This window comes from Morone saxatilis, unplaced genomic scaffold (genome assembly GCF_004916995.1).
Source record: "Morone saxatilis isolate NCDOM2014 unplaced genomic scaffold, NCSU_SB_2.0 Contig3, whole genome shotgun sequence".
Lineage (NCBI taxonomy): Eukaryota > Metazoa > Chordata > Actinopteri > Moronidae > Morone > Morone saxatilis.
The window spans coordinates 12,020,598-12,047,057 of NW_023339873.1; the positions used below are offsets into that span (position 1 = coordinate 12,020,598).

The 26,460-nt window shown below is 45.5% G+C and overlaps 2 protein-coding genes across 3 annotated transcripts in view; one reads left to right on the forward strand and one right to left on the reverse strand.

The window, feature by feature from the left end:
- Positions 1-2,238: 2,238 nt before the first annotated feature.
- Positions 2,239-4,677, forward strand: LOC118337630 (DNA-binding protein inhibitor ID-2-like). The gene is made up of 3 exons (XM_035674745.1): positions 2,239-2,706; positions 3,029-3,089; positions 4,016-4,677. The coding sequence occupies exons 1-2, from the start codon at positions 2,353-2,355 to the stop codon at positions 3,083-3,085; spliced, it is 411 nt and encodes a 136-aa protein (XP_035530638.1). The 5' UTR covers positions 2,239-2,352; the 3' UTR covers positions 3,086-3,089; positions 4,016-4,677.
- A 1,344-nt stretch (positions 4,678-6,021) lies between these two features.
- LOC118337523 (kinase D-interacting substrate of 220 kDa B-like) overlaps positions 6,022-26,460 on the reverse strand; it is a 43,423-nt gene continuing 22,984 nt past the window's right edge. The window contains exons 24-32 of one of the 2 annotated variants that reach the window (XM_035674604.1): positions 17,558-17,736; positions 14,838-15,049; positions 14,218-14,334; positions 13,483-13,542; positions 10,361-10,477; positions 10,070-10,168; positions 8,945-9,163; positions 7,953-8,174; positions 6,022-7,554 (exon numbers count right to left, since the gene is read on the reverse strand). In XM_035674604.1, the coding sequence (XP_035530497.1) occupies positions 6,667-7,554; positions 7,953-8,174; positions 8,945-9,163; positions 10,070-10,168; positions 10,361-10,477; positions 13,483-13,542; positions 14,218-14,334; positions 14,838-15,049; positions 17,558-17,736 (2,113 nt within the window). In that variant the 3' untranslated portion in view covers positions 6,022-6,666. The remainder of the gene's footprint in view (positions 7,555-7,952; positions 8,175-8,944; positions 9,164-10,069; positions 10,169-10,360; positions 10,478-13,482; positions 13,543-14,217; positions 14,335-14,837; positions 15,050-17,557; positions 17,737-26,460) is intronic. The other variant, XM_035674605.1, reaches the window with a different exon arrangement.

Genomic DNA, 26,460 nt, shown 5'->3' on the forward strand with positions numbered 1-26,460 from the left:
ACCGCCTCAGCGGCGCCGCGAGGGCTGGCTCGAGGGCTGCTGTGAATGGGGGTGACGTCACGGCGCCGGCGCCAGAGAGTCTGCTCCAGAGAGAGAGAGAGGAGAGAGAGGGAGAGAGAGAGAGAGAGAGAGGGAGAGAGGGAGAGGGAGGGAGAGAGGAGCAGGGGTGAGGCTGCTGCTGCTGCTGCTGCTGCTGCTGGAGGTTCGCCTCGGCTTCGCACCGACGTGCTCTTGCGCCAATCCATCAACCTGTCTGTCAGGCATCAGTCAGGGGCGTCGTGCGAAAATGCACACAGCTGTGGGAGCGAAAGGAACACGGGGAGAAAATGGAAAAATCCTATTGCACCAGATGTGGACACAGACTGCAGGAGCTCCAGAAATGCATATAATAATAAAAAAAAAAAACCCACACAGGACCGTCAGACAGCTGAAGGAGAAGGTGTCCGTGCCTGGTGAATATAAAAACAATCACACAGATGGTGTTTTTGCTGGATTTTTGTAGAAAAATACTGCAAAACATTTCACTGACATTTTCTCCGAATAGGATAGTAACCCCGGGCGCAAAAAATATCATCCTCATATGAATTATTACAGGCTGCAAGCAACTCTTCACCACCCTCTGCTCACTATAGTAATCCGAGGAAGAACAGTCGGGCTTTTCATAAAGATCCTACCTGTCTCTGCAGGCTGAACTACTAACTGTGTCTCTTGTCCAGTAGGATTACCTCCGCTTTCAGGGTGTCCCTTGATTGTGTTGTTTCAAGCTGAATTGTCATTAAAATAAACACATAAAACATGAAAAGTGTCATAAAATATGTACAAAAAAAAAAAAAAATCATTAGATTTTATTTTTATGGAGGAAATTCAACCCACAAAGCCAGAAAATCCGAGCAACATCACAACAGTGCATACAACTGCCCCCGGGGGCAATTAGTTAGTACAGCATCAAACAGCCTCCCACCTCCAGCTGAAGAATGAAGCGTGTAATTCCTACAAACAAATGGCTCATTCAGAAAAACATTAAAGTGTCAATAGCAGTTAATCACCTCTTCACGTGCTCCGATATGAAAGCCACATTGGCAGGGCCGTGACTAAATGAACTTTGACACACAACAGACTCAGGTGACAATTAACACTGAAGTGCACGGGACCATTACTGATGCATTTAGATGGATACGCACAGCCATGCATGGGGCTTGTGCGTTGGGCTTAAATACACACATTTTTAAGTGGAGTCTGGTGTAAACACAAAGCGTTAAGCGGATATCATTTTTAGATTTGTTATAAGGGTGAACTGTGAGAAACAATGCATTAAAGTCGCCCCTCCACTCAAAAGTTAATCATTTATTTTCTGATCTCCACTGTCGCACCATCTCTAAAATGTTGATGGATCAAACTTAATGCTCTGTTAGCGGTGAATACACGATCATAAAGTGCGTCAAATTACTGACTCATTTATTTCGGACACATAGATCAAACAGCTTTGTTTTCTCATGCGTAAAAAAAAAAAAACACTAAAACATATATATATTTGTCTTATAACTGCTCTGACCATTTTTTTTTTCCCCTGCTGAAGCTGATTCGGGTTTGCCTCTCAAACATTTCTCTCTCAGTTTGTTTATCATGTGTCGGGAGAACTTGCCTTCACACCGGTCCGGGCTGGACTGAATTAGGAATCATCAGGCGCGCCTGATGCCCCCGCTGCTGCACACCTCCACACCTCCACAGCCACAAACTAAACGCACCGCTGCGAGCAGAACAAATACTGACGGCTGACAATACGGGCTTGTTCTGTCTGTAAGAAAACACACATGGAAACTCTCACCCATGCACAAATGGATTTATATTCTGACTGGAGCACATTTTTAAACGCAATGTCTGTCTCATCTCCACTGAACAAAACTACACAATCACATCCAGCTCGCGCGGGCAGAGCTATTGGCGCGTGCTCACACTTTGCCATAGTCAATTGACAGCCATGCGAATCATTAATTTTCTTGATCAGAAACAGGTAAGGGCTTAATTTTCCAAATTGCCCACCGGAGCTGCTGAAGCACCCTCCGGGTTCCGCCTCCAACATGCGTTGCCACTGGTAACGCGGCGGAGGAGGGGAGGGGTTTGAGCAGGGGGAGCCAATAGGAGAGCTAAAAGGCGTTGAGTGACACCTCGTCGTCGACCAATCGGCGCGTTGGACCCGCCCGTGTCGCATGCCCAGCCTGCTGCCTATATAAAGCACACTGACAGCTCGGTAATCCAGTCTGATCGCTGATCGTCTGGCAAAAACAGGACTTAAAAAAGAAGCGAAGATACCGACACGCACAAACCCTCTCGCCTCACTCAAACACTGACAACATGAAAGCAATAAGTCCCGTGCGGTCCTTCCGGAAAACCAACGCGACTTTATCAGAGCACTCCTTGGGAATCTCTCGGAGCAAGACCCCGGTGGACGACCCGCTCAGCCTGCTGTACAACATGAACGACTGCTACTCCAAGCTGAAGGAGCTGGTGCCCAGCATCCCCCAGAACAAGAACGTCAGCAAGATGGAAATCCTGCAGCATGTCATAGACTACATCCTGGACTTGCAAATTGCGCTGGACTCCAGTGTCGCACTAACCAGCCTGCATCACCCTGCGCGGCCGGGGCAGGCTCCGTCCAGGACCCCTCTGACCACCCTCAACACAGATATCAGCATCTTGTCATTACAGGTAATTACATTGTAGCTAAACACGCATCCTGATTGGGGGAAACGACAGCCTGGTGTTAGGGAGATATGTAGTGGGGTTTTTTTTTTTTTGTATGTGTGCGCATAGCCAGTGCGCCTTTGTAGCCTATGCGTAACTCGCACAAAATGGCTTGTTGGAAAAGAAAATGGCATGTATTTTTTTTTTTTCTTCCCCCTCTTTTGTACAGAATGAGATGAGGAAGAGATTCGACCTACATAACAGTGTTGCAAACGCCCGACCCCCATCAATCGGGATGCTGCGTATAAAGAATTAACATTTGGTCTGTTTGTTTGTTTGTTTTCAGTCCCCGGAGTTGCCATCAGAGCTGATGACAGATGACAGCCGGACTCTGCATCGTTAAAGCGGTAAGTAGGCTGTCCTCATGTCTGCTGCTGCATTCTGTCCAGGGCTTTTAGGCTCCGCTACAGCCTGTCTCCCAGTCTGCTGGAGCAGAATGGGCTAGAATTACCATTTACCAATCCCATTTGTTTCCCTGCTAATGTGGTTGTCGTCTCACGTTGCTGTAATGGTCCCAATATGTTTTTTTTGTTTGTTTTTTTTTTTGCATGAGAATGCGCTGCAACACATGGGGCGTCAGTTAGGACTTGAATCCAAAAATGTGTCACCACAAAATGATTTGTTGTTTCAGCCCTTTTTAAAAATGAAAGATACAAATCTAAAAAAAGCAGACATGTAGCTGCACCTCCACACAGAAAGATCAACATCATGCGCTCCTCCAGGACTTCTGTGTGTCAGTAAGGTGACCCAGGTTGATCGAATCATTCCGTGACTCATCTGCATGTGTCCAAAGACATTTCGCTTTTTTTTTTTTTTTTTTGTACTTGGAGTTAAAATGGAAGAGACTCGCTCCAGGGCTGCTTGGGTTACTGTACATAAGTAGCAGTCGTCAGGGTTGTATTATACCCTCTTGTGTCTATAATGAAGAGCATCTGCAACAGGAAAATAATGGCTGTTTGGATTACTGCTACTACGATGTCTGCACATAATTGGTACAAGAAGTGGGTAGGCGCCAGCTGAGCGGCAATTACGCTGATTCTTCCCCAGATTGTAGGCTGAAGTTGTGCGAAAAGTGTGTGTGTGTGCGCGAGTCCCCCCCTTCTCTCTCTCTCTCTCTCCCTCTGTGTGTACATCTGGAGCGCAGGGTTTGCTTAGTATTGGGAGTGTTTGGTTAAATGTTAAAAACTGCGGCTTCCTCCCTGGCGCCAGTCTGTCCGGATCTCTGCCCTGTTTGCATTTTCTAAACACGCCTCTCTTTCTCAATCTTTTGCAGGTGTTTGGTCAAGACGCAAAAAAAAAAACACGCAGGACCTGGGGAGCAGGACTTTCCCCTCAACCACCCCCCCACCACCCTCCACCACCTCTGTCCTCCAGGCCTGGATTTTTTTTCTTTTTTCTTCTGACGCTGAAATCAAGAGACTTTTGCTTATTATGGGACAATCTTATGTGATGTGTTTTCTGTTTGGACACTTCATTATTATTTAACTTAAGACATTTTTTTTTTTTTTTAATTTTTATTTGTGGGTCCTTTCTGGAAAATGGAAGGCGCGTTATATTCCCTGCAGTGGGAGGGAAAACGAGATTATTGTCACAAGGATTATTTCCCCCCTTCACCCCTGTCCCTCTCCTTGTTGAAGTCTTCGCTTTTTTTGCGGAGGTGGGAACGTGAATAGAAAAGCCAACTTGGTTAGTTACTGTAAAAAGTTTAGTCTTGTCTTGTCAGAATTGTTGGCACATGAAGGACTGGACGTTGTTTAAGAAAAAAAAAATGAAAGAATGAAACCGTGTGAACTCTCTACCGGGAGTTTATCTTGTATAGTTGCAGGAATTTGAAACTTCTGCAAAAGTGTAATGTTGTACTTAATTATGCTGAAACTTTTTATAAAAGTAATGTAAATTGTACCTTTTTTATACAAAAATAAATCAAAAACGCTACTTGAACATGTTTCATTTTGGGCTGGGGGGGCATTCAGTGTCAGTGGTTCAGAAGACCTCAAACCAGCGCGTAAACCCAGTTTCCCCCAGCTGTGCGCACTGCTGACTTTCCACAGAGTGTATGGATTTGACTCCGCTGTATGTACACTGAACATCCAACGCACTTCAAAAACAAATCCCACAACAAAGTGTCCTTATCAGACCTGCCCTATGACCTATAATAGTCTAAAACACAGCGTCAACACTTCTCCCCCCCTTCTACCTCCCACTCGAGGCAAACACGACCTGGAGGCACACAGTTGCATAAAAAGCTTATTTGGGGCGCACTGGCTGCACTTTTACTTTCTCCCATGCTATGTAAAGTAAATGGGATTAACCGGTTTAGCGTGACAGCCTGAGCCCTGAACGCAGCGGGCTGTGGGGCTGTTGTTTCATCCCAAAAAGTAGGCAATTATGGAAATGTAACTTCCGGTGAAACTGGGCCGGTGATGCGTTACTGAGTCCAAAAGTAATATGTTTGTTAAAGTTTGCCTAATACACCACAAAAAAAAAGGAAAAAGGTGACCTCATGTCATGTGACAGACCAAATAACACTGGTGTCCAATGTTTGACTTTATCAGCCAGATGAAATAAAGCGGTGAGAGCACCTGGAGACAGTAAACTTTGCTGTTTGGTGCCAAAAAATGACCAGGTGGAGCAGGTGATGGTGGAATGTGCTGCTTGGATAATTCAACTCTAAATGAGCTGCTTGTAAATGCTCAGAATTATTATTAGGCTATGCGTACTGTACCGTGAAGCTGGTCTGGGAGGTAGATGCCTGTGGTAAGAACGGCAGGGGCGGATCATTTGAGCTATTGGTACCCTGTAGTGAAAACCCAACTGTCAATCATCTCCCTACAGTACAGCAGGACCCTCAAATATTTTCACTCCAACTTACACCACCAGTATTTGATTTTACCCCAAGGGCCACTTTATGGGCTCTCTGTGTGTATAACATAAACTAATTATTTACCTGATACAAAACATAAAAATCTATGAAGAGTGCCACTGAGCTGAAGTTGTTGCCCCTCAGTAGTTTCTAATAGTGACAGTGTCCCTGACAGCAGCCTGCAGCGCGTTTGCATGGAGAGTGCGCCATCTATCGGAGAATATAAGTCCTGTCAATGACGCCCTCCCCTTTCCTGTCACTCCCCCCACCCTAAACTACATTGGATAAAATATTAAATTGCTGTAGAGCAGACTTAGTTTAAATATTCTGGTTTATTTACAAGCTAAATCCAAGTCCACTGAGGCTTCGCTCCATAAACAGCCGGTCTTCGAGCAAGAAAATTGACGCCACACTCATTTTAAGGGTCCACATAGCAAAATGTTTATTGATTCACAAAACACTAATTTCACTGGGAACTTTGGAAAAGGATGGTCACCACTTTGGAGACTAGTACATGCACTTCTTCTATCACAGAAACGGCCAACAACACACTGCACCACAGTCTACATCTCCATCTATTTGAAATGTTCTACATAACGGCACCGCACAAAAACACTTCACAGACACTCGGAAACACTGAGCTTTTTCAGTTGTGGCTACATTGTCTGAAAAGCACTTTTTTTCTTTGTAACATATGATGTCCTACATGTAACATGTCATCACTACGCACACACACCATCTCTATTACAGCACCGCACTCAGGGGATGAAGAAAACAAAGATCCAAACACGTAACATTTTAAAAAAAAAATTCAAAGCGATCTGAGGCAGTTTTGGTATCATGAAATTACGAATGTGTCTTAAGATTTGGATTTTTATTCTGACTAACCAACTAGTTCAAGCTTTAAAAAGTACCTCTCTTGATTCACAGCAACACTTTCGTAACAGCAGAACACAAATCTACTCTAATTCTTTGGAACACATCACAACACCAGCAGTCTAACAATGTCACCAACATCACAAATCTACGTGACCCTTTTCAGAAAAAAAACAAGGAGCTTCTCAGAGGACGCTCTCCCTCTCGTCTCCCAGGCTGATGGTTCGCAGGTTCTGGTTGTGGATGGTGGCAGCCGTGGTGTTGGCGGTGCTGCTGCTGCTGCTGCCGGGGGTGATGATGACAGCTGGCGAGACGTCGATGCCGGAGGAGGAGGTGGTGGTGGACTCTGTGCCTGTGATGTTAGTCGGCTGTTGGTGGCTGTTGTTGGCGTTCGTGTTGTTGGTGGTGTCGTTTGTGTTGTTGTTGAGGGTCGTGTTGCTGTCGGTGCGGTTGAGGTTGCCGACCCCGCTGGATGGCCACCCCTCGTCCGGGCTGCTGGCCATGAGGCTGGCCTCGGACGGCGCCTCGGAGCAGATGGACATGCGGGCCACCGTTGCGTCCTGCAGGCCGCTCAGGCTGCTGGGGAGGAGGCCTCTCTTCTTCACCAGGCCCTCCAGCTCCAGTTCAATCAGGCTGGGCTTCAGTGTTCCTCCCTCTCCGTCGGCGCCTCCTTCATCCTCCTCCAGGGAGCGGTTAGAGGAGCTGTCGCTGGAGCGCATCCCTGAGTCGGACGAGTCCTTCTTATCCAGGGCGATTTCAGTGAGGAAGCTAGGTTTGGTCAGCAGCCCGGCGGACAGAGCTCCAGCCCCTCTGTGGAGGAGAGGTGTGGTGTTGTCGGCCTCTTCTGGGCCCGAGTCTTCATCGTTGGGCAGCTTGTGGTACAACGCCCCGGCTCCCTTCTTCCTGGTGCCAGGGGTCCTGGAGGATGTGCTGTGGTCCAGCTTCTCATCCTCTTCACTGATGGGGTCTAGGGGCTGGGCATCGGTCCCGGAGGGGAAGTCTGTGGCATCACCAGCCTTGGAGCCTCTCTTGCCGAAGGACTTGCGGCTGTCTTGGTCAGCTCCTTCTTTGGCCTGAGGAGAGGGAAGAGAAGAACATGAAAATATACAGAATCCTGTACGACTGGCCGAGGGGCCTCTGAGGAGGGGATTCCTGTCTCTCCTTCACGTGCCAAGAGAAACAAAGACTATAAGCTAATAATTAAGAAACGCAAGAAGCAGTGATCTCCCCTTTCCCAGCCCAGAATAAGACTTTTGCCGTTGCACAGGCCAGAGGAATACAACGTTTAAAAACGACATAACATACAGGCTCAGGAACTCTGTCTGCACAAGTTAATGACAGCAGTTACCACAAGGCATTTTTCTATAATCTGACAGTGGGAGCTTCTACACTGATTTGACTTGAAAACTATTTATCCTGTCAGTGATACGATGACAAAAGTTCAGCAGTGTACTTGTGACTGTCCACCCACCCCTTTGTCCTCTGAGCTGGCAGCCTGAAGGAATTGTCCGGGGTGAGGCTGCACGGGCCTCTCTCCCCCACTGCCGGACATCTCCAGCTGGGCCATCTGAGCGATGTACTCCCTGTAGGCATCGTGGTACTCAGCCTGCTGCTTGTCTGTCAGCTTGCAGATGTCATTGGAGGATTCCTGAGAGTTGAGGCTGGACATGCTCGAGGTGCGGTGATTTGCCACCTGACAAGACGAAAAAAATCCATCCACGTGAGTTTGTTGAGGAACTATTTATGTTAAAAGCGACTGTGTGAGGTTACTGTTGTGCATTGATAACTTGTATTGGCACCTTCATATAATAAATATAAAAATGTGGTAGTTACAACAGCCCTTAAAAATGCTATAATTACATTAATAACCAATGAAATATTTAGAACATGAGAATCGGATACAGTGAAAAAGTTAGTGGCAAAGACAGCAGATGGAGTGGCTATGAAAGCCGTGGTGTGTTTTCAGTGTCGGAGGATTTGAATTTGAAAAAGATCACAAAGTGAGATCATATAAAATAGCAGCGCAGCCAGCTGTCTACGTGTGAGTGTTTGCTCGTGTCTCAGAGATTTTGCAAATTGGGAATAGGGAAGGTGAAAATAACAAACAGGGGGGCCTCTTGACACCTTTTGCTATACTGCAATGTGTGTGTATATGTGGGTATATTTATAATTCAGCCATGTTCAAGAGCACCATAAGCTTCCTCTGCTGTGCTCTTTTCGCACTCAAAACCACGTTAATGTGAAACCACTGAGGTCACCAACACGCTGGCTTAGCTGCAGAAGACTTGCGACAGTTTGGGGTGTGCGGCCTTACGATCACCATTGGCTCGTGTTACACCCTCACACATACGCTTACACCAGCAACTTAAATACCACTTATCTCGTCGCATTTGTGCGCACAAACACAGTTCAGTATCTTCTGTTGTGGTATATTTACACTAAGCTCCTGACAGGAAGACTGACCGGCCAGTGTGAGTTGTTACTGTGTCTCGGAGGCTCCTCCAGCCCCGCTCCGCTGAGCTCCTCGAAGCTGAGGTTGAGGCTGAAGGCTGCCGCTTCATGCTGGGCCCCCGCAGAGCGTCTGCTGGGCTCCCCGTGGTGCATGCTGCTGCCCTGCTCGCTAGCAGCTCGGGATTCATCCTGAAGCAGAGCCTGGCTTTCAGCATGACGTTGCTCCATCACCTAGGAAAAGATGTCGCAATTCAATATTTCAGAAGTCCTTTGACTTTTTGCTTTAGGACACAGAGTCAAATGTAAACATGTTTTTGGTTTTTTTTTAAAGCATGTGATGTAGTAAACAAATATCTTAGACAGCAACAACCAAAACATGTGGCTGTGAGAGTGAGCTGTTGCTTAAGTAGAGCTATTCAGCTGTCCACTCCTCCACGACAATAACCTCCCTTCATGCAGATATCAGTCGGCCATCTTGAACCAGATGTCTGTGCTAGCTGAGTCCTGGCAACAACACCGGTTAGTGCACTGAGCTGTAAGGCCACTGCACTTTCCAGCTGCTCCTACGTGAGCCCTGCATTGGATCTCCTGTAAAACATGACCAATCCAGGGCTCTGGTTTGGTATTAGGAGCACAGACTGACATCTGATGAAGTGGTGCCGGCTACATGTGTTAGTGATTTCAGTCCCGGCTCAGCCGACTGGACTCCTGGCTGACTGACTAGCGCCCTTCTCGTAATACGGATTATAAAATCTCAGTCCCAATATCTCAGCTGCAGCACAAGATGTCGCATTACGAGATGCTGTCTTGCTTTTTTTGGAATAAACATGAGATGACATATATCAACAGGAGGGCCCTGGCAGAACTGAGCGTCTGCAAAGTATTACAGAGTGAGGAGAATGTATGCTGTTGTAAATCTATTTCAGGCCTTTACTCTAAAGTAATGAAGGACAAGTCATTGTTGTTGCCGTCTTCATTATTTGACCACTGATAGATCCCTTCCTTTGATTTTTAAAACGAAACAAAAATCTTCTTTCATCCTACTTATGAAATTAGATATGACACGTAAGGTGCCAACAATATGAAACCATGCTGTGAGGCGAGCATAGACGCTCCAGAAGAGGAATTTAGTCTCACCGTTCCCCTGAAGAGCTGCCAGTCCCCAAAGTTCATCTCCATCTCTTTCTTCAGCTCGTCCAGGTTGCATTGAGACAGCACTCGGCCATTTATATTAGCCTGCAATGGACAGGGAAGAGACTGGTTTGTTCACTGGTTGATTGACTATATTAACATGTAGATCAAATGGGGAGGCAGTGCAGAAGGATGTGACATGAGGAAAAGAAGCTACACAAAGTGTGAAGAGCATGAACTTATGTTTCAGTCTATCATGTTTCTGGATCAAAGTTTGAACGCAATTGACAAACACACCTTCTTGATGGTGGAGGCGTACTGAGGCAGCATGCTGGGGTCGATTCCATCAATCTGTTTGACGCGCTCGCACACCGCCTCTGTGTTCATAGAGCTGAGGAGGACCGCAGGAGAGGCCTACACACACATATAATTAGAATATAAACAACTTATTCAGAGTGTTTTTGTGAGCTAAGGTAACCAGGGCAAACGCTCACTCTGTTAGACCAACTCATCATTCCTAACACATGGATTAGGGCAAAACGAGCAACAATTCCTGGCAAAGATACGTGCAGGCTTGTTACTGTGAGGCACACAGAGGTGCAAAACCACAATCCCACACAGTAATTCTCTCTATCAGTCACACAGTGTAAGTGTAAAAGTAAACAAAGCTGCCAACCTATCCAAATACACAGTTACCTTGCTCTTGTTCTTTTTCTCCGTGTATATACAAGTACGTAAAATGTGCGCACAACACTTAAGGGATGGAGCCTGTGTGTCTGTGAGTTGCTGTTGAGCCGAGCCACACTGAAGCGGCCGCCGCCAAGCAGCTCAGAGGCCTGATGTGACTAATACCAGTGGCCTGCTGATGCTGTCTAAGGCCTCACACACACACACACACAGCCAACATGCCACTCGCTGGCACAAAAACTAAACAAACCTCATCCACCCTGCCCCTCCCTTTCTTCACTCACCCCTCTCCCTCTGGTTCTGCTCGTCTTTATGTACCCTCACTTTTGTTCCTTCCTTCCCTCCCTCCCTTCCTTCCTTCCTTTCACATTCCTTCCCTCTAAGCCTCCTGCGCTGACCTTCTACTCCCTTTTCCATCACTCCGTTTCTCTCTCCCCCATCTTTTCCTCCTACTTCCCTCCCTCCCTCGTCATCTCTGCTCTCTCTCGGCTATTAACACCATTAAGACGTGGCTTCAGACTAAGCCCCCCGGCTTTGTTTCTGGTTCCGAGGGAGAGAAGAGCAGAGCTTAGTTGGACTGCGAGTGGTTGTTAAACAAAAAACACAAGCAGCTCGCACAATACAGTACACAATAGTAGGTGCCAACTTCCTGTAGTGGTGGGCAAGAGGATGAAGACTAGCACTCGGGGACTTTAGCCACTGTTCATGTCCACACGGTAGAGGATTTACTCTAGAATGAAACTATGTTAGTGAACCTACAAGATGTGAAGTTGTGTTTTGCATTTACTTCTAAGTGATAAGTCTATAATATCTCTTTCTACAGCATGCTTGGTAGTATTGAACCGGTGTGTTAGAAATGAGGTAGAGATATGTGGAAGATGGAGTCAAAGGTTGGATGCGGAGATGAAAGTAGCCATTAAACCAAAGGTGTACCTGCTTTAATTTGTAAGGCAGCGCCTTTAAATGCTTGATAAAGAGACAAAAAGAAGCAGACGGACAAACAGTCAGACAAGAATAAACACATTTATAACATTATGAAGCCAGGGCTGTACCTGTGGAAAAAAAAAAAAGAGGAGGGAGGAAGGCTGAGAGGAGGCAGAAATAAAGACAGGCAGACAAGCAGAAAGACACTAGCACACATGTTGAACTCATCATCTGGGGAGAGATATTGACAACAGAGCAGACAGACATTTATCCGTCTCGCAGCAGGGGAGGAGACGGCTCCTTTACAGCAGCCGCACGTCAGGCTGGAAACGAAGAGGCTATTGGAAGCAGAATTATTACACAAGGAGATTTTGTTTTCGCTGGAGTCAGCGGGCTTTTTACAGTCAAAATCTGTAAATCCGGCGAGACAGAGACAAAGAGAAAGACCCAGTAACAGAATGAGACGTCTCTCTCTCTCCGCACGGAAAAAGCAGAAGTTCCAATTCAGGGAAGGCCTTGAATGCGACTCCTCGAGTCAGACTGCGAAGCGTGTATTCTAAGAACGCGAGCGAAAGCGTAAAATGTCTGCGTGTGTTTGTGCGAACCCTCCTAGTGTGTGTGTGTGATAAGACTGTAATTACAGCTGGGCTGAGCTCAGGGCTGGGCAGAAGGATGGGGAAGAGGAAACAGAGCTCTGTGAGGGAGGAAGCGTCTTGGTAAGGAGATAAGCTCTACCAGCGCTGGGCTCATTGTCAGCGTGTGTGTGTGTGTGTTGCCAGCCCCAACAGTTGCTCTGATGATAATCCCAGCAGCCCGAGGAATCCATACTCACTTATATCAGCTAAGCAATTACACTGGGCTAGGCCCGCTTATATATCCAAAAGACTCACACAAATGAGCGAGCGCACACACACATCCACATTCACAGATTTGCAGGAATACAGGCACACATGAACACTACACAAAGAGATCAAGTGTGAACCACAGAGGGATAAGATGGGCTAATGTACATAGAAAAGCCAGAATGGAATGAAACTGAGAAAATGTATACTTAGGAGGAAAGGAAACAAAAGCGCGAGGGAAGATATGAGGAACAAAAAAGGGTGTCCAAATTTAAAACAGCAATAGAGGTTTAAAGAAAAGGAAGGAAGATTGAAGCAAAAACGTAAAGACACAAAAATACAGACAGAGAAGGGAAGGAACATTACACAGTAATCTATATTTGAATCTTTCATTCAGCTCCTTTAAATGCTTGCTGGCAGTGCCCTGATAAGTGGCTTTGTGGAGCAGAAATCTCCTGAGTAGTGTTATCTTCAAATTGTTCTAATATTCTCTAAAAATGTGTGAATATCTGGGTGTAGAGATTCAGTTCTTGTCAGTGCAACTCCATGCAATCCTCAAGTGGATAAAAAACACTTTTATGTCCATTTATAAGAGAATGGGAACTAGTGCTTGTGCGCCAACAACAGAGAGATCATCATTCAGGGTGTTATATTTACTTATGCTGACGTTGGTGACAAAATACACCCGACTTGATAGTAAGCGGGCGGTCAAAGTCACGCAGGATGCAGCTAAAGTATTTATTGTCAGCGTTTCACATCAGGCACGTGTGTCTATATTTGTTCTCTCGCCTTTTGTAACTACAGCAACAAAATTAACAAGTCTGTTAGACATATATTCATGCATTTTATACATGCAATATAAAAAGTCACAAATACGGTTTGAGCATCAGGACAACAGGCAGATCATGACCGACTAGTTGCATATTTGCATATCCGTAGCGCTCCACAGCTGTAACTACATGTTACCATGGTAGGGTCAGAGGGACAGGAGGGGAGGCCTTCTCTGCTGTCCTCTGCAATAACATCCTGATATGGGCACAGAATGGAGACATGGATTGTATAGAGAGAAAAGCTCATTTAAGTTGAGTTCATTACCACTCAATCTATGGAATAACCTTTCATTGCTTTACTCTGGGTTTGGGCCAGAAGCACCAGCAACTGGTGGACAGTGGTTTGCAGTGAAAACAGGGTGATGTTAAAAATACCACGAGGTAAAATGTTAAGGTAAAACATACGACCTCACACTAAGGAAAAGAAGACAAAGGGATGGAGGAAAGAGGAACGTGAGAGAAAAGGAAGTGTTAAAAAAAAGAAAAGGAGGTCACAGTTTGCAGTATGTTAATGCAGTAGGTCAGCACAATGGACTCGATAGCATATTAAACATTGAGTGATATAACAACACTATATGCCGAGTCTTTGTAATTATGTTTACATAATGAATAATAAAAAATGGAACAAGAGCTCCCTTAACTGGTACTGCCAGGAAACATGGAGTAATTCAGATGGGAGAAACTGCAAAAATATTTTTTTTATTTTTGATGAGAGAGCCATAAGAGTTATACCAACTGTTTCAACTTTCAATATCTTTAACCACAAAAACAAAGCTGTTGCATGAAATAAATACTAATACAACTAGTATATCTGTGGCTGAGCGAGATGGAGGCACACTTTAGGTGGATCTAACACTGCTTCTTTACTTACAAGTCCACTGGTGTTGTCCTTAGGTTGACCGGGTGGTTTAATGTAGGGGCGCGAGGATGAGTGGGCATGGTGGGAGTAATGCCGTGGCAGGTGATACACATGATGGGGGAAATAAGGCTATGAGGGTAAAAGATGTGGAGAAGAGGACGGGGAGGGGAGAACAGAGGAGGTAAAAATAAAATGAAAATCATATGAGGGAGGTCAGGCACACAATAACAAAAATGCTGCAGGTAAAAGACACGGTGCTAAGCGGTTATATAAAATGTCCATATGGTACATATTAAGTAACGTTAACTGCACAATTTACTCAGGTGTAACTGCCAAGTGGGTCAATGCTACACTACAATAATGTGCAGTCGACTAAGGAGCTACATTCAGGAAGAGGCTTTTTAATAAAACAGTGTGGTTGTTTGTGATTGTGGAGGATCACTGAGAGTCACTCAGGTGGCTTCAAGTGCTCCTTCTGTCGCTGTTAGTCATTTTATATAATGCAGTGAAGATACTGAACAACATTCGCTTGGTTTCTTTTTAACTTATCAAGATGTTCTCACTTTTCTACATTAACACCTCTAAGCAGTAGGCAGAGGACTGATGATCTCAACATAAGTCCCATTCCTCACCCGGTTGTAGAAGGGGTGCTGAGGGCCAGTCATCCCACTGAAGTAGGCACTATGGGGCTGAGGAGGCAGGGGTCCAGCGAAGGAGCCCGCAGGGGAGCAGGCGGCAGAGTGCTGGCCGTAACCTGACTGCGGACGGGGCGCAGCGTCTTGCAGGGGCAGCGTGGGATAGGTCACTCCTCCCATGTGCATCTGCTCCCTGGCCGCACGCACATCTAAGAGAGGAGAGAGCCGGGGGAAGAAAGAACAGAGAGGGAGAGGAGAAGGAAGTGTTTATCTGCGATGCTGATGATCATGTCTTGGCTATGACTATAAAAGACCCTTCAGATCCACCCACGCATCAATAATTTAGCTCTATTTTGTAATCTCAAGAGAGTTTAGACAGTTGTGAATCCACAGAGAAAAATACATATCAAACAATCGACATACACGAGAGCAAAATTCCTTGATTCTCGGAGCACTACAGGGAATACAACAAGAGCGCTGTTCCTGAACATGTTCTTCTAATCCAAAACTAAATGCTGGAGAGAAAACGGACGCAGATGTTACAATTGCAACGAAATTCGACTGTGAATTCCACTCTCGCTTTAATTTCTATTATTCTGTTCGCTCAGAACCAGCAGGCATGCCGATATTCTGTCTTTTCCAAATGACGTGCCAGCCACGTGATGACTCTGGCACACGGAGCCACTCGCTGTCCCTGACAAATAAATTCACCCGTGTAAACAAACAAAGCAGACCATGTGAACTCATAGACACTGTCGCATAAGTACTTTGCCACAATTGTTCTCACATAAATCAATTTGACTTCGAGAGGAGTCGAGTCGCAGCGGAGGAGGGAGCTTTGGTAAAACCTCTCAAATTAAAGTTAAATAAGCCCGGAGACAGAACAGAGTGGCTCTGTGTGGCTGGCAAGAAAGTAAGAACCAGAAACAGAAGCAGGCACCAGAATGTCTCCTGGTTATACAAGTGGCTGCTGAATGACACGCTGAGTGAGACCCAATCCAGCCTGCGAACACAATGAGGGCCTTATGATGTGAGTCAGGCTCATGGGCGGGTATCACTGACAGCACTGCCCACTGGCTGGCCACAGGACACTGGGCACCAAGTACCGACTGGCCACGGAGGGAGTGGAGGGAGCGGGATGACTAGGTAGGAGTATTGGTCACCTTCCCCTCCCCGGGGAACGCGTGTGTGGAGGTGAAAACACCTACAAACCTTTAAGCAAACACGCACACGAATAAACACATGTTCCGTGGATACATATACACACCTACACACTTTTAGGACAGGGTCCCTGTGCTTACAGACTGGACGTCTGCTTGTAGAGCTTGGTCAGCTGCGCCCTCCGTGACTCAACCTTGGCTCAGTGGAACAGACTTTGTGTGTGACTTTGTGCGTTTCCTGTGGTCTCATAACACTATGATGCAGCAGCTTCACACTAGGCGTCATTGACACTCCTGTATGGGCTGAATGGACGCTGACGCATGGTAGCTAAAGCACAGCGCCGCTCTGGCTTGCAGTTTAATACTGATGCACTGTTACGTCACTGTAACTACGAACTGTGATATTTGGTGCAGCACTGGAGGCAGATTGGTGACAGTGAGTGAAAATATTGTCCTGATCCCACAGTGCTGTAGTGGAAACCTGCTCGACATTTGATTGTTTGGAAATGAGAAGCAAGCTGTGGGTTTCTGAGAGCCCCTGCAGTGGGCGATTTTAGAGCAGACCCTGCTGCAATGTTATGAGTAATGTCACTGCCAAATGAGCTGGCAATGAATTCAACACATCACATAGAGGACAGTTCTCGGTTTCTCCACACTATTGTATACCAAATCCTTTTATGTACTTTAGACAAAACTGTACAATTAACCTCTTTCTCTGTCACTCATGTATGTGAACACATGCCGTATCGTGATGACAATTTCATCTTGAAAAAATTAGTCCTTTACTTGAATGTATGTTTAGATTAAAGACAGTGACATTATGTTGAGATACCAGTTAATAAAATATGTAAAGCTTTTTAAATACATGGGATCTTAAAGATTTTTAGATACACCAATCAGATTTTAGTTTTTGGCCCCATGCTGTAATAGTCAGTTTGGTTAAGCATGTCACTGACTACTCTGTAAGGATGAATGAACAAAGTTACAGTAAATCTAAATAAAAATGGCTAGAACTACATTATACTGTATAGATACTTCTATACTGAGGATGGGTCACTCATTGGTGTAATGAGTAAAAAAATGATGTGACACAAGGTCTTAACTCAAGATCCAACTTATTTGTTGTTCTTGAGGCTTTAAACTACATCTTGTTGATGTGAAGATGGTTTAGTTGTTGTTTTTAGCTGTCACGTGATAACAACTAAACCACAATTGAGTCCAGTTGCTGACAGAGTGTGACCTTGTGTTGAGATTTTTCCAAACTGCTGTTTCTAGGGTCAAACATAAACCAGACTGCAAATCTCAACGCAATAAAACACCTACGGGATATGTTGACGTGTTAGACTGCACTTTCCAACACGATCATCATAGCACCAAATGAGGGAATATCTTTTGGAAGGAGAATGTTAATCCCTGCAGCAGAGCCCCAGAGTCCAGTAGAATCTATGCCAAGGTGCACTGAAGCTGTTCTGGCAGCTCATGGTGCACCAACACCTTACTAAGACATTTCATGCTGTTTTTTTCCTTTAATTTGTGTATAACCGTATGTGTATGAACCTGCTATGATCTCCCTGAGTTTGGGGTCCAGGTTGACGGTGCAGGGCAGGAACATCTCCACATCTCTGGCAGTGAGGACGGGGGTCCTGGAAGACAAGAAGACCTCAAAGCTACGGACATCTCCATCGATCTCCAGCAGTGGTTCCACATCCTTAGTGGTGGGGATGTTCTTGGAGATTCTTCAGAGGAAAAAGAAAAAGAGAAGCAGGTTTTAGCAGGACTTAAATGTTGTGATAATTCTGCTAGATCCACTCAAAATGTTAATTAGTTTAAAAAATGACAACAAAACTATCTGTCAAAAAATGTAACATACGACTGAATTTTACAACTCTTTGCGTGGAAACCAAGTGCTCATGAAAGACGATGCAATAAGTTGCGCAGTCTTATTGGCATATGACACAAATATGTCAACAAGTCAGTTTGCACTAAATTCTGACTGCTCGTTCGAAAAGAAGAAAACAAAAAACATCACATTCTGACGAAAAAAGAAAAGAGGAAATAGCAAGCAGTACTGTTAAGATTGAAGAGATATGCAACGGTCATCATCATCATGAGAGCAGAGAGATAACTGGATTTAGAGAAGGCAAGATAGTGAAAGGGGGGATGTTTGAGGACAGATAGAGTGAGGGATGTTATCTTTTCTCAGCAGAGGAGGAAACCTGAGAAGATGACAATCAGGGTAATTTAGCAAGCAGCAGACGGAAGCACGTCATGATGCGATGCACCAGTTAAGATGATGTTTTTTTTAATCAAAGACCCTAAGCAAAAAACATTTTTGAAGATTGCTCCATTACTGTGTGATGTATCTTTTCTCTCCATACTTAAAAAAAAACCAATATTGTATTATATTAAGAATGTCAAATTAAAACAACACAGTGTTCAGGTTAAAATCACTTTTAAAAAAATGTCACAAACTCTGCCACCATGTAATATAAACTCAAGCTTTAACCAGTAGTTTAGAAGTGGAAACAGCATCTCTGAAATCATGAATACTGAGCATGAATACTGAAGTGTTATGAAGTGGGAAATCCAATTTCAGCTGCACAAGGTTAAAAAAGATATCAGTTTAATCAAGGACAGTGTAACATGTGGCCGAGGCTACAAGAAAAGCAAACACCAACAACCCAGAGCAATCAGTACATCTCGTTAATCCCATCATTCAGACATGAAAATATGAAACTCAGAGTGACTTATGACACCGGCCATTCATCACCAGAATGTGCCGCTCTTATCAGATGAATGAGGAGACTCCAGCGGGGAGCGTACATTTTTCTCATCTCTGCCTCCATTTCTCATCTGAACCCTTCATCATTTTCTCAGTGGATGCTTTTCTCTCCCTACATCCTGCTTAACCTTCTCTCCTTCCAGTTCAACCCCGACTCACCCTCCTCCCCATGCATCACCCAGTCTGTCTACTGGTATGCTATGCAGAGAGCATGGGCTGATGAGTTGGGGTTTTTCCCTGGGCCTGATCTGTTTTTTTGCGAGTGAACACAGGCTGGCCTTTCTGTGACTTGATTGGATGATTAGTACCATTGCTGCAGCACAGCTAGCTAAGTCAGGGTGAGGTCAGTATCTGGCAAGGGTTCAACACAGCACACTGTTAGCTAATAATCCAAATCAGCTATCAGGTAACCTAATCTAGTTAACGAACTGGACAAAATATCCCACCCATCAGCTCAATTCAGTGAGGTCCTCATATATCAGTGATGGGTGAGCAGAAACAAGCCCTTAGAAGCTGTTAGGAGTTACATAATTTCCATTTTAAGCTTTTAGCTGGATTCCTGTCCAGACTGCTTACAGTGAGTGAACAGGTAGGGGTCCAGTCTTCTGTTCAAGGACATTTTGACAGGACAGATGGTTGGTGATGGACACATCTGCTGTTACAGGGCATACAGGAATGGAAGTAAGCTGGATTTTGCTCATGCACCAAAACCAATTTCGGTTGCAATTTGCAACCTAAATTATCCAGACTAAATCTATATTTTTGCATCTGTGTTCCATTCGTACACATCGTCCAAATCCTGTTTGATCCTCCTGCAGATATTCACTGCTCAGCAGAGCAGTCCAGGTGGGTCACCCCAACCCCACTGTCCCCACCCGACCGCCAGCACAGACACACATAAACTGTGAGGAGAGAGAATAGGCTGTGAGCGGGGAGGACACAGAGGCACAGCTGGGCTACAGTGGACAAAGCCCTCTCAGTGTTCCTTCCATTAGAACCTTTAACAAGACCCAAAAGGTCAAGGAAGCTCCATGCTGGCACACAGATGAACCCCCCCGCTCATGTGACCTCTGCTAGGGAGGATGAGTGGGACTATGAAGGCACAGATGTTACCTGCACACACACACACACACACACACACAGCACCAGTGGGCGGCACCGGTGCTGATTCAAACAACATCGACAAAAACAACTCCGTAATGTCCACCACGTACACCTGGACAGTGAGGATGGGGAAATTCAAAGGCACAGATGAAGGGTGGAGTGCGTGTGTGTGTTTGTGCGCATGTGCAAGTACATGTACAGTATGAAGTGTGGGTGTTTGGTTCCTTTTCCCATGAACTGTATTAACCCGTACACAGACTGAGAGAAGCCTGTGCCTTTCCCCATTTCCAGCTGGCTTACTGCTGTTTATTTGTGGGTCTGCAGACACAGACCAACAGGAGCCAGTGACTCACACACACGCACACACACACACACACAGCACACAGCACACACTCACACTCACACAGGGCATTTCCTTTGTCTATATAGAGAACACCCTCCAAAGACTTTCTAAGGAATCTTGAGTCTTTTTATAGGACCAGCTAACATAACTCAATGGTGTGTACACACACTTTGGTCGTACTGTGGAAAATCGAAATTGAGAACGGACTGTAATAATGAAACTCAACTCTCAACTCAAGACTTTGGGCTTACAATACTTTCTATCATACATTTATAACAGCCGAAGAGTTACACAGTTCATAATATAACTGCTAGTAATTGCAAGGACTCACTTTATTATCACAGCCTTTGGAAAACCAAGACAAGTGCTACACACAAATAATTCCTTGAAGCACAACAATGGCCTTCAAAAAGCTAGCTACAACATATTTTGCTGAGCCGCGTGTTTGCTCTGGCCTGCTGTCGTACACTGCAAACGCGGTAGCACAAACAGCTGCATCTTCCAAAGACAACCAGGAGCTGGTGAGAAGAGCAAATAAAGGACATCCATCACTGAGATACACCCAGACAGATGGAAAGAAAAAAGAGAGAGTCAGAGGTCCATTCCTGACGTTCCCAGCTGATTGCTCAGACCTGTCTGGAGGAGCGGCTGGCCAGACACAAAGTGGAGCTCACACTTCATCACTGGCCTTGTAAGATCATTGGTGAAGATCAGATGGCACCAATCTGTGGATGGTTGATAAGTACAATTATAGAAAAAAGGAAGGAAGAAACAGAATTACTGAAAAAATGATTAACTGACAGCTGATAATCCATCAGAGTGATTCTGGCCAACATGCTGAACTGCATGGTGTTACAGAACAAACAGTACCCATTAAATGACAACAGCAGCTTGTCAATGACGTTTAACCACTTCAAATGACATCCTTTGCAGTTAACTAATGATGAGTTGTTGGCCTTGGCATTAAGCAATTGACACAAATCTCTTCAGACTTAGTCATCCTCACAGTGAACAGATGAGACAGACAAAATGAACAAAGCCATTCTTATCGGCAATCAGTTGCCAAATGACAAGATGGATGCTCGGGTTGGAGTGCCAAGGAAACCGGCGTGCTACTTTCAAACAGACCGAGTACGAGTGAGATAAAGGCCGTCAGGCATCCCGGCAGCCGTTCCTGCACAATGGCTCCATTGACAGGCCCAGCTTATAGCTGCAGCAGTACAGGCGCTTAGGCCCAACCACTCTCTGTGTGGCGTGGCCACTGGGAGCTTTCTGAGCTTATCCAAATGCTAATAGGTCCCAAAGCTGACTGGAGCATAGCCTTTCTTCTCCTCTCAACCTCCCACACGCTGCAGCTGACGGGAATGAGCAGAATTCATCTCTCTATCCCTTCCGTCCGCTTTTGGGCACTGAAAGTATGAATGTGCCACTTGACTTTGCTTTACAGCTTGCCCTCTGTGCTTACAGATGACATGCGCATGCACGCCACAAAGAGGTGGTCTTGCTGCCAGACATTTCCATAAAGGGGCCCAAAGACAGAGAGAGATGCCTGCAGAACAGACAAACGCCTGTGCACATTGTGTTTGAGAAGCTCAAGAGTTTCAATGTCAGACACTGTGTGACCAGTATAACAGTGTGTGGGTGAAGAAGTTAACCAGGCCCGGGTCCGGCACATTCCTCTCCTGGTCAGAGTCATGTTGGAGTCGCTGGCACAGCGTCTGCCAAGCGTGTGGATGAACCCAGCGAGGCCCTCTCTGGGAAAACAGTGGACAGGCGGACAGAGCAGCAAGCTGGCGCGTGGACACGCAGCATCAATGCTGAGAGAGGTTATTGTTACAGTGGAAGCTGCCAAAGCCTCCACCACCCCAAAGGCAGAGGGGGAGAGCAAAAACATGTTTTCACTTTAGATGACGCCATGTTCTTTGTCTCCTTAAAATCCCGACTTATTTCCTTGATTTGAATCAAATGCTTCAAGTAATGTGGACACCCTCCGTCTCTGCTCTCCTCTCTGTCTTTGACTTTCTCTCTTTCCTGCTTCCTTGTCTTGGCAGTGCCAACTGACAACTTGTGGCAGCGTCTGCTTTCCATATACATTCGTGGCAACGTTAAGTCCAATAATTGAAACTCTCTTGTACTAAGCTGGACCTGTGCATCCCAAACCAAACCACAGAGACAAGCAGGCTAATGGGAAACACACCAGGCTGATAAAAACCGAGTTGCTTCGGAGCGAGCGGCCTCCCTTTGAGACGGGCTCAGGACTTTCAGTGGTTCCCTGAAATGTTGATTAAACTCATGTGTAGCGCCGAAACGGAGCCTCCTTGTTCCAGACCCCAAAAACCTTAACTGAACCCTCCACTCAGTGTAACTAAGGCCTCATTCTTGACAAATAGTAAAACACTAAACCTCAGCTTGGTGATTTATGCTCCAGAGGAGAGTTTGGAGCGTCCTAAGGCCATGGCAGAGTTCGTTCATTGTGACACTAATTGCACCACGGAGTTCATATCAGCGCATGTGGTTGTTTGATAGCTGTAATGGCCAAGTGATAGGCCGTATGATGCCGAATTAAGTGGGGTGGACTGCTAAAGTGAAGACAAATGTGCTCTTCTGCAGTGGATAATACATCTGGAATAAGTCTGTTATGGGGCTAAAATCAATAGAATGAGTGATGAATGTGACAAATAAAGCTTGGGATTCTGAGGCTGAACCAGTAATCCTCCGGTTAACTTCACAGAGTGGGATGTGTGCATCGGAAATAAGATGAGAGACAGACAGGAGAATGTCAATCAGCGCATGAGCATGGGAAAGAAAGAGCTAGACAAAGAGAGCATGTAAACTGATTTTTACAAAAGCTTCTCGACTTCAATTTGAGCCAGAAGCAGCGAGGTGAAGCCTCTCCTGATTGTTAAGACCTTTCTTTAGAACCTGAAGAATATTACACAATGACCCGAGCAGACAAATGTGATGACAAAAACCTTGAGCTATGTAGTGCAAAAATTAAAGCTGCTTTAAAGGCAAAGATGGTGGAAGAAAAAGGACACTCCCAATAGAAGCTGGAAAGGCTCAATCTTCAATTTGCCTTCTTTGGGCTTGTTTGCCTAGTTGTTCTTTGCCATTTCAGTGTGGTTTCCACACACATGATCACACACCCTAGAAGGGCCTGACCTCCATTGACTTTTGAAGGGCCTTGATGTTAACGTCAGTTAAGGGGCCGGATGTGTGTGTGTGTGTGCGCGCGTGCGTGTGTGTGTGTGTACATATGCGTGTGTAACTATCAAGTGTGCCTGTGGCTCCTGTGGCGGCTGAGTGGCAAATCTCGTTGTCCACTTAAAGGTCAACGCCGAACCTCTTGCAATCCTGTGCTGCTATTTATAATCAGCCCCCCACCTTCCAGCAGTTCCAGCACGGAGAGATATCAGCAATAATGCTCTACACCACAGAAATTCCAGGCAGAGTATCAGGCAGATGTCTGCTTCTCAGCCCCGCACTCCATTCCTTCCATCTCAGTGTCACATTTAAATGGTAATCCAACTTTGTCGTCACTGATGGATGACTCCATGACTAAAGAGCAGTCAGAGGTGTAGTAGAGGCTTTTATTGCATTTGAAATTATTCTTTATGCTTTGTACAAAAAGGGAACAGAGCAGTTCTCTTGTTTCAGACCAATTAGACTAATCCTTCAACCTCGGCTTACAGGCCGAAATGAAAAGAGCTTTAAGGATTTTCTAACAAAGAATGCTGCATGACGTTCTTTCCGTCCTCACGTTGTAGCCTCCACACACAAACACGCAGGCACGAATACAGTAAAAAAAAAAAAATCACCTTGCACACACACACACTCATACACCTCCTCCTGTGTCACCTGCACACGCTGGCCGTGCCTGCCATGGGGTTTTTTTTTTCCCTTCTTTTTTACATTTTGAGCAGCTCAGCGGGGGTTGAGTGGTGGTGGAGCTGGCTGTGGCTGATTCATCACTGAGTCACCACCGCCAAACACCTGAGGGATGGAGGAACGACAATGCAGGCCGGGCCGACACACACACACACACACACACACTCACACGCTCAAATGGAATCAGCAGAGGACCAGTTTCACTGTATAAACAGCCATGTGGGACCCAGGGGACATGTGCATGAATCTGTGTGTGTCCACCACCTGGACTATCTCACTTGGAGCAGCAGCATCACCCGAGGCTCTGAATACACCTGAGAGACACCAATGGCAAACTCGTCTAGCAGTAATCCTGCTGGTATCTGCTCTGATCCTCTAGGATTCACACACTTTGATTCCTTTACCTCATTTTACCTCTCGAGACTGGACTCTCCTTTCTTTCTCAGTCTCTCTTATGCCCTTTCTTATCTAACACCAACCCTCTACTTTTTCCATTTTTATCTCACGCCAACCATACTTTCTTTGTCGTCTCTGTCCTTCTTTATCTGCTCGTCAGTGGTCTGTCAGCACGCTGGTGCGAAGAATCAATGCTGGTGTCCTATCGGTGATGGAGCCAGAACTCTATTAAGACATAGGTGGCTTCACACCAGCCTTTACAAATTCACGCACGTCTTCGGGCCTCTTGGCAAAAGGTAGTGCAATAAGCAATGGCGTTACCAGTTTTGCTCCATCTTTCACTGAAATACCTCCTGGAGGGATTTAGCACGGGGACAATAGGCTCACTCAGAGCGGAGAGAGGGGGGGGGAAAAAATCATTTTTGAGCATTTGCCGTGCATCTAGATGATAGAAAGTGTCACGAATGGAACGGGAATTCACATGAACAATAGGCAGTGTGGTGATGAATAAAGACTTTTCATTAGAGGGCAGGAAAAGTTCAAAAGTATTCATCATAAGAAAAGAATAGGATCTCGCCTTTTTTTGTAGAAAGATATTTAAGAGCTTATTAAAGGATTCCACATAAAGGGAATCACCCGCATGAGCTTTGGAACAGCACTTTTATCCCGGCACATAATTGCAACCAAATTACAATAATTGTGCCAATTAAAGTAATCCTGAATGAGGAGAAAGCGTCATCTTAATGTTTCAATACTTGGGATAAGAGTCTCTCTAATTAAGACTGAATTGCCTGGCTACATATTCATTCAGAGTGCGATTAGTGAAAAAAAAGTTTTGAAGTGTCCGAGAAGTGCCTGGCTCTAGTCACGTCTCTGAGAGGGGGATTGTTTGGTGGATGAATGTAGGGTCAGGCCAAAAAAACAGGGGGGGATGCAGGGACGAGGGGAATAGTTGGATCTTCGCAAGCTGTGACTTAAAAAACAAAAGCATAAAGTGCATCAAGATTTTCTACATACAAATACAATGCAAACACAGTAGCACTGCAATGAGCAGCACTTCTAAACACTACAATTTTATCTAACAACAGCTTCTCTGCTGTGTTCTGCTTCCTGCGCTGTGTGAACGTGAGTGTGTGTGAGTGTGTGTGCATACGCGTGTTTGTTGAACACAGCCTGCATCTCAGAGCCTGATTAATTACACTGATTCTCAGAGGAGTTGGGGGTGACATATGTTCTTGCACTGGTGTGAGAGCGAGGTGTGTGTGTGTGTTGCATGTGTACCAGTTTTATGTGTGATCTAAGGTGCGTGCGTGCATGTGTTCATTCGCAAATGCTTGTTGTGGCAAATAGTGTTCGTATGCGCCCTTGTTTCAGTTGCGTGCATTTTACCACAATTTGTGCTCATGTGTGCAACTGTGTCTATAGGGGTATGGCATGCAGTAGTTTGTGTGTATTTATGTGTGGGTGTGTGTAATGAACAGAGGATTCAGGTGCAGCGCCAGAAACACACTCCTGAGTGCGGCAGGGGCATCCTGGCACAGACAGGGCACCAGATGTCAGAGCAGTGCAGGAACCTGCTCAGTGGACCAGTGACACTTTTTTTTTTTATCTAGAGCTGAAAACGGGATCTGGGTGTCCAGGAATAAACTCTCTGATGGGCTGGCTCAACTCGCCTCCATACATCATTAGGTCCAAATATGTTAACCCCTCAACTGAAACACAGAACTATTTTCAAACAAATCACTGCAATCAAAAAATGAGTAACTAATAATTAGAGGCTTTGCCTGCCACTGTTGCCTACGGTTGTCCCCTGATCTTAGATTCACTTATACTTCAGTGCTAGTCTGTGTGATTGATTCTCAGAACTGCCTACTGTATGTCTTGCCAAACATGTCACTAGGGCTCCAAATATCAGTTATTTTCATTACAGATTAATCTGCCAGTTAT

What these genes read in the sequence shown, in the direction of transcription:
- LOC118337630 (XM_035674745.1), top strand. Translation starts at nt 2,353, where the DNA reads ATGAAAGCAATAAGTCCCGTGCGGTCCTTCCGGAAAACCAACGCGACT. An exon ending in TCAGCATCTTGTCATTACAG is followed by an intron (nt 2,707 to 3,028) that starts GTAATTACATTG and finishes GTTTGTTTTCAG; the next exon opens with TCCCCGGAGTTGCCATCAGA.